Source organism: Amphibalanus amphitrite, unplaced genomic scaffold (assembly GCF_019059575.1).
Source record: "Amphibalanus amphitrite isolate SeventyFive unplaced genomic scaffold, NRLGWU_Aamphi_draft 000453F_arrow, whole genome shotgun sequence".
Lineage (NCBI taxonomy): Eukaryota > Metazoa > Arthropoda > Thecostraca > Balanomorpha > Balanidae > Amphibalanus > Amphibalanus amphitrite.
Genome location: NW_024881947.1, coordinates 287906 through 302557, shown reverse-complemented (window position 1 = coordinate 302557; position 14652 = coordinate 287906). Strand labels below are relative to the sequence as shown.

The 14652-nt window shown below is 46.5% G+C and overlaps 2 protein-coding genes across 5 annotated transcripts in view; one reads left to right on the top strand and one right to left on the bottom strand.

The window, feature by feature from the left end:
• Window positions 1-3353, top strand: part of LOC122391768 — a 33354-nt gene extending 30001 nt beyond the window's left edge. Inside the window, exons 11-12 of one of the 3 annotated variants that reach the window (XM_043386000.1) lie at window positions 511-557; window positions 2219-3353. In XM_043386000.1, coding sequence (XP_043241935.1) covers window positions 511-557; window positions 2219-3178 — 1007 coding nt within the window. In that variant the 3' untranslated portion in view covers window positions 3179-3353. Of the gene's footprint in view, window positions 1-510; window positions 1803-2218 lie in introns of those variants that run through there. The other 2 variants (XM_043386002.1, XM_043386001.1) reach the window with 2 other exon arrangements.
• A 3082-nt stretch (window positions 3354-6435) lies between these two features.
• Window positions 6436-13776, bottom strand: LOC122391767 (embryonic polyadenylate-binding protein-like). Of its 2 annotated transcripts, none has more exons than XM_043385998.1 (4): window positions 13579-13776; window positions 12336-12479; window positions 8042-8231; window positions 6436-7646 (listed from the first exon to the last, which is right to left on the bottom strand). In XM_043385998.1, exons 1-4 carry the CDS (start codon window positions 13644-13646, stop codon window positions 7434-7436), a joined length of 615 nt encoding a protein of 204 aa, XP_043241933.1. In that variant the 5' UTR covers window positions 13647-13776; the 3' UTR covers window positions 6436-7433. The 2 variants fall into 2 exon arrangements, with proteins under 2 accessions (XP_043241933.1, XP_043241934.1); XM_043385999.1 differs by having other exon boundaries at window positions 13541-13713.
• Between the last annotated feature and the right edge of the window lie 876 nt (window positions 13777-14652).

The window sequence follows — 14652 nt, the reverse complement described above, 5'->3', positions numbered from 1 at the left end:
CTCTCGAAAAAATAGTGGGCCCAATTCGCTGACTTTGGTTTTTGATAGGGGGTACCTTGACCCCCGGCCTTCGCCCCCCCCCCCCGCAACAGTTTCCATAAATTGGCACCCCTGCACTATACATTTGTATACTCATGTATGTATGTAAATGTACGTTGGGAAGCCGTTCGACACCTGGGGGCCCCCACCGGTGGGGGCCCCCGAGAAAAAGTCGGACCAGTTTTCCTTACGCGTCGACGCCCCTGGAGCTAGCTCAAACGCATAAAACACCATGAATTTCTAACATCTTTGTACTGTAAGCTGGCTACATTGTATCGTGAGGCTATATCCCTTACCTACGTGTTATTTTTTATATACCATTGCTTGTCTTAAAAAGATGTCACCGTAAGAAAATCCCGCAGATCATCCTCAGCCCGTTTTCATATTGATATGTTGCCTCCTAGCATCTTCACCCACCGAGCTCTCACACCTGACCGAAACGAGGCGCTGACCACACCGGCTCCGTTTCAGGGAAACTCACCATCCTCACACGTCAGCGACCATTCACCATGGCTACTGTGAGTCAGATGGCGGCGCCGGAGGGCCACGCCGCAGGTCGCATCGCGGTACTGCCGTCCGGCGCCCTGTAGACAACCTGCGGTGACCCAATGAGCAGTGACCTGCAAGACCGGGCGCCCTGTAGCGACCTAGTGGGCAGTGACCTGCACTTACCCAGTGACTTGCAGTGACCCAAGAGCCTGCAGCGGTCCCAGTGACCTGCCTACGGCAGAAGGTGCGGTAGCACGGGCTGGTAGACATCCGCAGTGAACCCGCCTCCAGCTTGAAACGATAGAGGACGGCACTGACTGATGACATTGGACGCTATAGCTTCGCCGTAGTGTCGCTCAGATCGACGCGTAGAGGCGTAGTACGACGCTACTGCTAGATAGGCAGTGCCATCTGTAGCCCGTATAGCTAACCAGTAGCAAGCGAGGGTGTCCGACGCAGTTTGACGTCACTTGCCTCCTAGCGACGCGCGTAGCTTTGCAAGCTCAAAGCATCTTTACCTCTAAAAACAACACATGATACTGTTGAGTGTAACTATGTGCAATACGGGCTAGTCCCGAGGAATGCTCACGATGATGGTTGGTATCGGTGAAGGCGGTAGTACCAGTAGCTGGATAAGGAAGGACGTCAGACAGTTCCCGATCGAGGGTTCTAGAGCCTGCTCGATGGGTATCGGCGCACGAGGTGTGGCTTGGCAGGTCCCAGGTGGTCTGTTAGCCATGGTTAGATGACCATGTTAAATCTGGAGTCAGATTCTGGTATTACACCCCGGTGAACAGCTGATATCACACATGAACACGTTTCCTGTACGTTTGGAATTGGAGTATGCTAAAACAGAAGCAATCACAAGCCACGTACGCTGTTCAACCTGGCTGACACTTGGTTCACAGCGCTCACAGAAGTGTTACCTCCACTGACACAAATGTATCGAACAGCACTAACAGCTCTCTGGTGCCTGGCACCCTCCGAGCAGAGCTCGGCGTGTAGTGGTGGGTCTATATGTCCACGGTGGCAGAGGTCGGGAGCAGACGACGGTCTCTGGACCGCCGCGCTCTTGTGCTTCCCGTCCACGTTTCTAAGTGTTCACCCAGTCAGCAGCGGAGTGAAAATCGCTGGAGGTTGGCCAGGGTAGCGAATTTCGCGGCGTTGTCGTGACCTCAGAGGTCTTGTGAAGTGTGAACTGGCCTGTCAACTATTCATTGCTCGTACTCGCCACATCACCATCGTTATGTCAATAAATATGATTAGATACTTTATTTTGAGGGAGCCATTTAAAACCAGTATGGGGGACATTCGACACACACATGGAAATTTACGCCCAATAGCAAAGCGGTCTCCTCTTCAGCTCCAGCTGCCAAACCCGGGTACAAAGCTACCAAGCAAGACAATGACTTTGAATTGAAACTGAAAACTAAATATAGGTAATAGGTATACACCAAAGTAGGGGCAAAAGTCGGGAGTTTTTTTCTTCAAAATTTGCCTGCATATTAATTTGTTTATTGGAATAATTTTGTTATTGTTTCTGCATGTCGAGCCAACTCAATGTAAGATCGGGCCACTTTCGTGCTCTAATTCATATGTCACTAGAGAGAAAAGACAAGCGGATAATCTGTAAGTAGGGAGCTGTAGCATGCCATAATGATAAATTCACTCTCATCTCCCTCCACTTCAGACGGCTCCCTGGTCTACGAACACAGCAGAAGCTCCTCTGACACCTCCCACCACCGAGTCTGACTGCATAACTACCCAGACGACTGAAGATCCATCGTCCAAAGCCACGGCCGGTGCGGAGCCGGCACAGGCAGACCGAGGTACAGGATCTCCCGTCACCACCCCGACCAGCACCGATGGTAGCGCCGTCTGTCCGGTCGGAGCGACGTTTGCAGCGTCGTCTAACATATCTGCTAAATCCACCGAGAGAGCACCGCAGAGTCACAGCGCGCAGCGAGCGTCCCACCGGCGACAGGATGGTTCGAGTTCTCTTGGATGTAGGAAAGGCACGGAGTCCATTCAATCAAATATCGATTCAAACTGGACACTGGCGCGGGATGAGAAAATGTACGGTGGTATGAAACCAATGTCTGAATGCTGTACTTCAGAGGAGACCACCGGGAGTCGACCAAAACAGAGGAAGGTGCGAGATATTCCAAGGTCTTGTGATTCCTACATCGGAGAACCACGATTCACCGAAGAGAAAGGCAAGGCGAAGACAAGCCGAGAAACCGATGCCCTTGGAGAGGGACCTGATGAGTCTAATCAGAAGCGGGAACCCGGAGCCTGCAGGGAGCTGTCTGTCCTGACGGCAGCTAGCCAGGACGGTGACATTGGACGGGACTCTGCCAGTATAAAGCAGATGCCTACCAACGGCAACGGGCGCATCAAGCCGAGTCCTACCAAAGGCAGCAGGCGCGGCAGGGCCAGGAAGCGACCCGCACCGCTACCGCCGCCGGCTCCTGTCAGGGGTATAGTGACGATCGTGGTGCCGGCGGTCCGAACTCCTACCGTCAGCGACCACCTGCACCGGCACATCGCGGCACTGGTGCGCGGCGAGCCAGCATCGATCACCAGCGGGAGGGGAGGGCCGGCACCAGTCACCATGGGGAGGGAAGGGCGGAGCACCAGCCGCAACTGAGGCTGACTGAACGGACCGGGGTCGCCAGTGATCCCGACCGGACCGAACGCGCCGACTGGAGCTAACCCGGTCGGGGAGCGAAACCTGCATGACCTGTAAATGTGTGCACCATGTGACCATGTAGCTATGTGTCCCGTGATACGTCCGCATAATCACTCCTGTCTAATACACAAATATCAGCACCAAATATGGGAGCCCAATTTCGCACCAGTCTGTTTTATAATCCTTATTGACGATGAGCATACCTTCGCGGTAGCACAGCAGATCGAATGAAGTCTACATAATCGTTAGTTCTACCCACTATGAATTGGCTGTGCATTTATCACAATATCACTCGTATGAGTTTGAAATTTAGCTTTGGGAAAACTACAACGCGATTGATCGGCGTATAATTATACCACATTCGCTCACACTTCAGATGTCTACACAATACGGTCCACCCAAAACTTTATCTGCGAGATCTGCGAGCAATGAAACCCAGTCAGGGACAGAAATAAGAAATATTAAAACATGATTATTATAGCATCATATCATGCCATTGCCATTTATTTCATTTTCAGTACACCAATGCATACAAAAATAGCCAAGCACTGCAATAGAAAACCCAAATAGACAGCTTGTATCCACGATGGTACGACCCATCGACTGTCTTCGGCTATATCTACTTCTAAGTCATAAAAGATTAGAAGTAGTACAGATAAAAGATTAGAAGAAGTAAAGATAAAAGAAAAAAGGCGAGATTCAGTGCTGAGCTGCTGAATCTCGCCTTCGCGAGCAAGTTCGCACCACCGTCTACAGACCCTTTACCCGAAGCACCTCAGTACGATTTGCCTCAGTTCTCGGAGTTCGATGTGTCAGTTGGGTCTGTCTCTCGTATTCTTGATGCTGTAGAAGTGCATAAAGCGTGCGGGTCGGACGGCATCAGCGCGCGAATAGTCCGTGAGTGTTCTGCCGAGCTTTCTGTGCCGCTGTTCATGTTGTACAGGCAGTCACTGTCATCTGGGGTCTTTCCGGACAGGTGGAGTGGAAGGAGGCGAATATTGTTCCCAAAAAAGGATCAACAAAAGTGGCGGCAAACTATCGTTCGATTTCACTTCTACCGTTGTTTGGTAAGGTTTTGGAGAGGATAGTGTATGAGTCACTGTATGCGCACGTTCGCGGTGTTCTGTCTGAGAAACAGCACGGTTTTATCGAACATCGTAGTTGCGAAAGTAACCTATGTCACATTGTCCGTGCAGGCTGGCAGGCAATCTCAAACGGTAACCAGCTTGATTGCATATACACCGACTTCTCTGCCGCCTTCCAAAGTGTTGACCACCGTCTATTGTTACACAAGCTGCACAAATCGTACGATATCAACGGCCCTGCTCTTGCACTACTAGGCTCGTTTTTAGAAAACCGTAAACAGGGGGTGGTGTTAGACGGTCAAACGTCTGCTTGGACTCCGGTGATTTCGGGCACGCCGGAGGGTAGCCTGATTTCTCCCCTCTTGTTCATTGCATTTATTAATGATTTGCCATCGTATGTTCACTCAGAATGCCTGATGTACGCTGACGATGTGAAGATTTACCGGGAGGTACGCACAGATGCAGATGCCGTGCTGTTATATGACGATCTCACCCGCCTAGTAGAATGGTCGTCATCCTGGAGATTAAAACTAAATGCGTCAAAGTGCAAGTCATTTACCATCACTCTCAAACGGTCACCCATCATCAGTCCCTATAGAATAGGTGGAGTGACGTTAGATCGCGTCACCACTATGCGCGATCTGGGAGTTACTCTGGACCAGAAACTCACCTTCGAGCGGCATGTTGATTCGATTGTCGCGGCGGGCAATAGAGCACTCGGCTTGTTGATTCGGTCACTCCAAGCCGGAGCGAGAATTAGGTATGACACTGGCGCTATCACCTCAGCATACTTCGCCAATGTACGTTCGGTTCTCGAGAACTGCAGTGTTGTGTGGGGCCGAGCGGCGAGAACACATACGGATCGCATAGAACGAATCCAGCATAAATTCCTTATTTGGCTTACAGTTAACTCTGTCACCAACTCGGATTCTCTCTCTTACGAAAATCTTCTTTCGGCACATTCTTTCACTTCTCTGGCAGCACGACGGGTGCAACATGACTTGGTTTATGTAGCTCGTCTTTTCAAGCACAAAATTGACTCCAGTTCCCTGCGATCTCATTTTGGCCTCGCCGTCCCGCCTCGATCAGTTCGCCGTGCCGTTCGCCAGAGTCGAAACCATCAAGAATGGGCTCTATTGTAGGGTGCCGAGGCTCGCAAATGAATTTCTGCGTGAAAACAACCAGCTAGACCTGTTTACGGACTCCTTAGCCACAGTGAGGAAAACAGCTAAGTCTTACGCTGCTCAGCTATCCTCCCGCGCCTTTCCCACAGACCAATGATGTTGCCGTGTGTCGCAAGATTGCGGTCTGTTTTGTATCATTTACTGTATACCTTTATTACGTGTTTGTATGATCAGTGTGCCTATGCCTATGTGACTTTACCCGTAAATGGGCTTTTCCCGTGGGTGATACTGTGAATAAATGAAAATGAAATGAAATGAAAATGAAAACAGATTTAACTTTGAAATAAAAAAGGAATAGCTACACTGCACCCGACCGAAAAACGTGCGTTAATATCGAAACACTGCAGTTACATTACTCACCCAGCTACGAGTCAGGAAATAGTATGGAGTCCCTCTACATAAGGAAGGAAATCGGGGCATCTAAAACTTAAATGATAAATAATTATATGACATGACGTTTATTTGGGTAATGCCTTTGCAACGGCCCCCACAAACACAACAGTTTTACATGGCACGACCAACACGAACACGAACACATACTACAAAGTAGGCATCAAGTAGGTACCTATATGACATTTTCAGTGATGTTTTTCTCGGTTTGTTTCATGTTATTTCCATATAGTTGGCTTTAATTGAAAATATTGTTTTCGTAATCTTTTTCTTTTCATTCTGATTCTTTGTCATCATTTTCATAGTTTTAACTTTTCATAGTGGCGCTGATTTGCTGACACTTCACTGCCTCATCCTTTTTCTTCTTGCTTCCCACATCTTGTAAACACTATGTTTATTTTTCTCCATTTGCTTTTCATCATTACTAAATAAAAGGTTTGCCAATATTTCGGTGCTATCTTCCACATGTGGTCGTTGCAACGGCTCAATTACAGATCTCACATCATTGAGCGCTTCGCATCTTAAGAAAAAAATGTTCCAAATCTTCTGATTCTCGTCTGCAGAGATCGCATAGGCTGTTTGATTGGTTGATTGATTGGAATTGTCTGCTTTTTATTTGTAATGTGTTCGATCTTGCCCTGTATCTACTATATATGCCCTGATATATAGATATTTTAGCCCTGCCCTATATATCTACTATATATCTATTATACATAGCTATCTGCACTTTGACAAACTTTTGCAAACTCATGTTCCACAGGCTTTATTTTGTGATAAAAGAGAAGCAAATATAAGATAGGGTGTGGACTGCTATTGGCAATCTGCTTCATGATATCTCATCTAGTATCGTAAAAACAGCAGGTTTACGATTTACGCGCGAGAACCGTGCTACTCATATCTTATCAAAGTATCATCACCGATCAGTCGCGTTAAAATAGCCATAAACGAGCATTACCAATGGAATGTGTATGGAATATCTATGTGATAACGATAAAATGCCAACAGCCCAACAGAGACATAATTCAGTAAAGCCATATTAGAAGCCTTTTGTCCAAGGTACGATACGGCTCTTCTTTATCACAGAGCTTAGGAAGCGTACCCTCATAATATTATATGCAAATATTTACGAAATCTTATCGATTCTGGTAAATATACCCATTACGCATGCTCCTAAGCGAGCTACGCATCTTGGAATGATATCGAAAGCTTCTCAGCGTCGTACGGATTCCGACTCACCATGTGTTGGAGCCACGCACCTTCGTCGTTGTTTTCTTCTTTGGATATTCGTAGATGTAAGTCGTACCTTAAACAGCTTTGAAAGAAGTTGCAGCTTGCAGCTTGCCACTGCGTCGCATCGCTTACTTCTCTAAATTGTTGCAGAGCGCAAATAAATGCGCCTGTGCCAGCTTCCCTTTTCGTCTCAGACACTGCAGCTCATACACGGTCACCGTCCGAGTGCCCGGAGCGTCTGTTCAGTTGGCAGCGCCAGCAGCTCACGGTCACCTGCCGAGTGCCCGGAGCGCCTGTTCAGTTCGCATCGTCAGCAGCTCACGGTCACCGTCCGAGTGCCCGGAGCGCCTGTTCCGTTCGCAGCGTCAGCAGCTCACGGTCGTCCAGCAGCTCGGTCAGCTCGGGCTCCGGCAGCTCCAGCAGCATGCCCGTCAGACGGCCGGCCAGCTGTGGGTGCTGCTCGTGCAGTGCCGCGAACAGCCGCTCAGCCAGCTCCTCGCGGGTGGCCGGTGCCGTGGTTCCCGCCGCCGCCGCCACCTGCCGAGTAGCGATAATGTCATAGGACGTCAGACTGAGAGGTGAAGGCTAAGTAAATCGCAATCTATCCATCATAGCTAGGTATTTAAATTTTAGCGCGAGGGCAGGGCTACAAACGGGTTATAAAGTGGTTGATTCAGTCTTGGTAGGGAGATGTCGCAACTAAATATGGACCAGAATAGGCCATTCGTGGATGAGGTCTACATATATTCAATATTTGGGAAAACAAATTTGCTAAAAAAAGTTGAAAAACACCCGATAATTTTCCTATTTGTAAACTGCTCACGGAGCCAAGGAAGATAAAAGAACCTGGTATAACTACAAAGGGTAAGTACCACATGCTGGGTACGATTTATTGGGCACATGCTGAAATGGCCCTGACATACGAGCCGCACCTGACTGGCGCCTGTGTAGCGGAGGTACTCGGCGCGGGCGGCGGCGACGGCCTCCCTCAGCCGTCCCTCGTCCTGCAGCAGCCTGGCCAGCCGGAGGGGCGGCATCTCCAGCAGCATGCCACTCAGCTGGGCGCACAGCTCTGAGTCCAGCCGGGAGACGCGCGCAAACACCGCCTCCCCCAGCGTCAGGCTGGCGGACAGACACAGACACAGTGAACGAGCGGTGCGGGAGTGTGCGAGTGTAATGTACACAGTTCAACCCAAGAGAAGGTGAAGCTTGAACCAATCAAACATATCATGTGAATGGTGAGCAATGAACACCGAGCACATTAAACACCTACAGCTAACTAATTAGGTGTCAATCATAAATGAATGATTAAATGTGGGTAAAATGACAAATAAACAAGTCACGAAAGGAAACCGCACTCCAATTCACAGGCAATCATTGGTCATTTGATGTCAATGTAATGACCTGGCCGGAAAGGTCATGTTGCATATGAGTCGATTCGTATTGTGGAGCTGAAGCCTGGACACATCCACGGTGTTTTCATCGCCCTAGTATCTCTCTATCAAATGTTATTGTCGAAAAAAAAAACTAAAATAAACTTTCAAAACTGACATCTCAGGGGCATAACAAGAGGTCACGGATGCAATTTTCCGATTCAATATTCATTGTTTGTCTGTTACCCGATGTTTGAGAGTGTCTAGAATGACGTCCAGCCAAAAGAAGAGCAGTTTTATTTTCAGTCACCAGTTTGGAACGGATGGATCGCAAATTTGATTTAACCTTAGGTAACTGACATCAAAGTTTTGAGAAATGCTTTTTACATACTTATGCCCTATAAATCGCTGAAAGTTTCAAAGCGCTCATCCCGTCGGCGGAGCTGTGACGAGTAGGTATTATAACTTTTGTTGAGTTCAGGTTAGGTACATACTTGACGTGATCTGGTGACCTGACCTTGGAATACCTTGCTCTAGAATATTCACTACATCTACGCATACATACAACTTACGATAGTGTGTGTGTGGGGGGGGGGAGGGTCAAAAACCGCGTCCATGGGGGAGGGGCTTCAACCAGTTTCACCATCGTGGGGGAGGAGGGACTCGGGAGGAGGTATTTGGCCGCACATGATTATCTCGAAAACTAAGAAGGACGCGAAAAGCAAAATATAGCTCGCTATAAGATCTTTCAGAGCTATTTGTGTCATTTTTTACTAGGCCTTAGCTGCGGTCACTGGAGATCACCAATTAAACAATATCACGAAAATATGTCCGAATGTATTCTAATTTTTCACAAATCGGCGTATAACTCGCGAGTGAAAGGGCTAGATTCACGGAAGAGCGCATTCGATACCTCTTTCAAAACTCTTTTTAATAAATTTAGCTCGAATGTTTGAATGGACGGATTGACAGAGCCCCAGCCAGGGCCAAGCAGAGTTTGTTGCATGGACAACGACCCCTAACGCCCGATCGCACAATTCCGGGTAATGGGAGAAGTTAGATGGCAAAGTTTAACGTGCCCATCAAAGTCGGAAACAATCTGTCCCATTCAACTGACTTCAACTGGCTGCGGCTGCTCCCACCAACCGCAGACCATCCCCGTCTCGTTTCCTCGGCCGGCTCCTACCCAGGAGATGGCAGTAACTGGGGAGTGTTCGCTCGGTCGTGGAGATTAGGTACCGTAAACCAGACCAACTTTGGTCCATCGGTGCAACTTTGGTCCACCATGGAAAAGATACTTTGCTGATTTTTTAAAAAATCCATCGTAATATTTGGGACATTTTTTCATGCAGGCAATTTAGCCCAATATGTGCCCTAACTATGTGTGAACAGACCTGCTTTTGTTATGTGACCTTGACAGCAGCAGAATTTTTATAATAAAAGCCTTGATTTTGGCGCAAAAAACAGAAGTTGCTAGGATGATGTAAGGAGCGGAACTGGTAAGAACTGGAGCGACACTGGCTATCTAGACAGTAAGTACATGAGCTCTCCAAAGGCTTAGAGGAAGAAAACCCCCATTTTCTTTTTATGGTCAATTTTTAGGGGTGGTGGTCAAAGTTGCAAGCACTTTTTCCGTCAAAATGCTACAACTTTGGTCCACCTGGAAATCATTCTTAGGAAGCTTCTCATCACTATAGCATACTTTTTTCGTCATTTATGACAGTCAATGCTGGAAGTTATTGATGTTGATAGTCGATTGGTTATGCTGCTGCGTCTATATTTCATTTTTAGCCCTCCAAATCCAGATTATTTCCCAGCCTGTTGTATTCCATACCTATCCAATATGATTTTTTCTGTTTCAGGTCCGAGTTGTGCCATACGATCCTTTGATCCTGCTTCACTGTTAATGCTATGGGAGGAGAAAGTGCAGGAAAGTCTAGAAAAAAGTGGGAGGTCGCACCTATCAGATTTTACTCCATCCAAAGCCCGGAACAGCCGTTCACTGTGAATCTGTTGCCCCATTGTAAACCAGTGTTTCTGTGATTGTTTTCAGCCAGTTTAAGTCCTGGTGTGTCAGGATATTTTTTAAAAGAACTTATGTGGACCAAAGATGCTCTGTAAAATACCATTTTATTCGTTAGCATTGAATAAAATAGGATTATAATCAGTGGTTTAAAGTTGTAGAACCCCTCTACAACTTTGACCACTTGTTCAATAAAAAAATAAAATAACTCAAGATGCTAGCATTCTTTTACTCTAGAGCAAACTGTTGACAAAGGTTGTAGCTTCCACCTTGCAAAAAACTAGCCAGATTGGACAACAATTAAAAAAGATATTCAACAAAAACCTAAAAAGTGGTACAAAGTTGCTCTGGTTTACGGTACCGCTGTGCCAGCCAGCGCCCCCGGCCGCAGGTAAGTACACGGGCCTGATCTGCCTTTAAACAGATCATTCGGTCTGGTGACATGTCCCGAGGGCACGGCCACGCTTCATGTCCCGGAGCAGCCCTCTGACCTGCCGGGCCCGAGAAATCGGGATAGCCCCAGCGTGCGCACCAATGCGGTGCCACCTGGGGTGCGTGACAGGAAGTGTGCGGTCAAGGCTGTCCCGTGTAGCGGGTGCCGAAAACGCTTCGTACCACTGCCGTGTGTGAACTAACCCAGTATGAGTGTGTGCTACTTACCACAAAAAGCCCGGGTCGGGCACCAAAAATATTTAAAAAAAAAGACCATCCCCATCTGGAATCTCAACTATCGAGCGCCGGAGCGACCCGAACCCGGGCTTTTACCACCGGGATTCCAATGCTCTACCAACTGAGCTACAGGAGAGCATGTCAGTCTTTCCCTGACATGCTCTCAGATTTGACCTCAGGTCATCGGTTTGGCCCAGAGAAAGCAAACACCACCAAAATAGACAGATTTTGTCGAAACAATTTTCCCGCAATAACTTTGGCATCCATGACAAATATTTTGCCACCATCGTGTTTCTCTCGTCGAGACTTGTCAGGTAAACAATAAGTTGACCTAAAGCCAATTTTAGAATTTGACCTCAGGTCAAGGTCATGACCGGGCTGGAAAAGGTCATGTTGCATAGGTATCAATCAATTTGTATTGATGACCTGAACACATTATAGATGATTTTATCACTCTACCAAATATCCATTAAAAGCTCCATATAAAAGCTATCCATATAAAAGCTATTGTCAAAAAGAAATTTCTGGTGGCCTTTTATGACCTAGCATGGCCTTTTGAGAGGCAACTGTCCATCAGTTGCATCCTGTCCATGGCATATGAAAAGGGCACAGCTGGCATGTCAGATGGTTTTGTTTCTGTAAACATCTTGTCATGGTTCTGACATCTTGTTTAAAACAGGAGCCATTTGTGTTTGTTTCCCCAATTACCTCACAATGGTGAGGTCACAAATCTGATCTGACCCCAAAGCACAGATCAAGATATGAAAAATCAGAGAGACCTACCTATCCAAATTGTTGCCACTGATTTACTTAGGCCTCATGCACTTCAAAGTTTCAAACTTTTAAGAGATAATATATAAATATATAGTAATGAATGACAGGATCACACCTAGGCACTTAGCTTGACCTGGTGAGTGGTGACCTGACCTTAGATGACCTGGGACAGAAAACTTTGCACATGATGCAAAATGGATGCATCATAAGCTATGTCAATGTAATGCAGTTTTGTTAACACACAAAACAAAATGAAGTGTGGCCAAAAATGCCTCTCCTGGCTTCCACCACCAAGACATAAAGAAAAGATTTCAATGAACAGATGACCAAGTGCATGAAAGAGTGTGTGAACAGGTGAGCAGCTTGTGCAAAGTCTACAATTCCTACCTCCCAGTCTGCTGATAAGAAAGCAATGTTTGGACAGCACTTCCAAGCTCCCGGTCTGACTGAAGAAGCTGCAATAATTCTTCATTTGTCAGACCTTCGCCAAGAAGTTCAACCAGGCTGTCCTCTTGACCCGGCGAAAGGTGCCTGAAATGAAAAATGAAATGAAAAAAGCATGTTCAAGAAGTTGTGCACTAAGGTAGGCATGAAATCATCAGGGTTGATGTACGTAACTACAACATGAGATTCATAAATCAATAGGTCAAGGCAGGCATTCCAAATTTGAATTGAGTTAGGTAGTTTTCTTGGTAAATATTTACTTTAGGTCCGCAATATTATTTTAACAAGACAAAATGCACATTCTTACACTATTTGATGTCCTGAATTCAGATATGATGCTTAAATACATCAAAAATGTAAAATAAGATACTAAAACCCCAGCACATTACACCGAATTGCTGCACAATATACACCGAAGAAAGCACGCTTCCGCGACAAAAACAAAACATACAACGCTGCCCTATAAAAGAAAAAATGATGCGGATATTCATTAGTTTTCGACGTTATGAAAATGACGTCATAATACCAAAGCACAAGAAAAACGGTGAATAAAAAAGAGAATATATTTAGCAAAGCTAATAGAGCATGAGAAAATGATCAGAACATAACCAAACCTTACCTAACCTGACCTACTGATGTTTGCCTACTGGGGGAAAAGGAAAAAGTGACTTGCATGAATAGATTGCAAGCAATGGTAAGTCAAATATTTTCAGGTTAAGTGGTTATGCATCAGGCTTCAGGCCTTCAGCCTGAAGCCAGATACACAACCACTTAACCTAAAAATATTTGACTTACCATTGCCTGTAATCTCTCCTAAGGCATTGCCTTCGGCACTGCACCGCTCCGCCTCAATTATTTTGACGTCACTTTCCTTACAATTTATTATCATCCGTAATTTCGCTCAACCTTGGTTGGACCATTTGTAGCGGGTGCGCTGCGCAGACGGTCTTTTGACACGTGCAGTTCCGGTCAGAGGTGGGGCCGGCGGTGGTGATACTGGTGATACTAGTGTACTGGTGCTTTTAAATTGGTTTCTAGAAGGAATAAGTATCAGAAATGAAATCAGGAGGTCTTAGAGTATCGTGTGAATGACTTTTATTTACCCCTCTGTTTTGCGGACCTAAAGTAAATAAATACCGTTTTCTTACCTAGTTCTTGTTCTGTGCACACGGCACACTTAACATACCTCAGTTTTACTAAAAGATGGTCCAATAACACTTCCTGAGTATCTGGCAGATGAGTTGCTCCTGACATCTGAATTTCTCAACCTAAAAATTTCCTCGCAAACTTCCTTCCAACTTCCTTGCAATCACTGCTTCGCACACTGCCATCAACACGTTTGTTTGTTATATTGCCCAGAGAGAACACGTTTGTTTAGTGCGCCAGAAACTGTAGCAGCTGCGTGGTTTCAGAAATGTTGCTACCATATCTACCAATGACGTCATTTACCTAGTACTGACCAATCAAGTAACAGATCCACAAGTATCTTACATATTGTTTGGTAGCACTATAGGCATTTCATAGCTGTTTTTCCTTAAACCTTGAATAGATAGATAGATAGATAGATAAGCTTTATTTCAGACTCTGGGTCCATACCAAGGCTATATAAACCAGGTAGAACGCTCCCGACGAAAAAGTGGTGACAAGCGATAATTAGTAGCCGCGACCCTCTTTTGTTCAAAACTATATCCGCAAGCAGCATTTACAGGCTAGCGGAAATCGACCAATCGGCGTTCGGCAATACTCAACGCTGATTGGCCCGATGCTCGTGACGAAATTGCGGGGGACTGCAGCTATTCCCCTATGGCGTTTAATAGACTTACGGCTTTTGAAGGGGATTTATACCAGTTTTTGTTGGGTTTGAGGCCATTTTTGAGCTTGGATATTCTTTCTGTGACTTTTGACTGTGTAATAACGACATTTAATCATAACATTTCTATATACTACCGGTGTCACATCGACCAAAAAGACCGTAAGTACATGGGATAGACGGACCACTGCTGATGGGATTGGGGCCACACATGCCGGCGTGTGGTCATCGGAGGCCCATGAGGGCTCGACATAGGCCCTTCATGGGTCGGTATAGGCCCGGTGGGTCCAGTGCAAGCCTATCAGGGGCCGGTGCTGACCCAACAGGGCCCAGTGACATATAATGTAAGGCCGTCTAGGGACGTTGAGGGCTCATGGGGGCCATATAGGACCAAAAGGGACCACATAAGCCAATCAGGGGCCATTTAGGCCAATTAAGGCACTTCAAGGG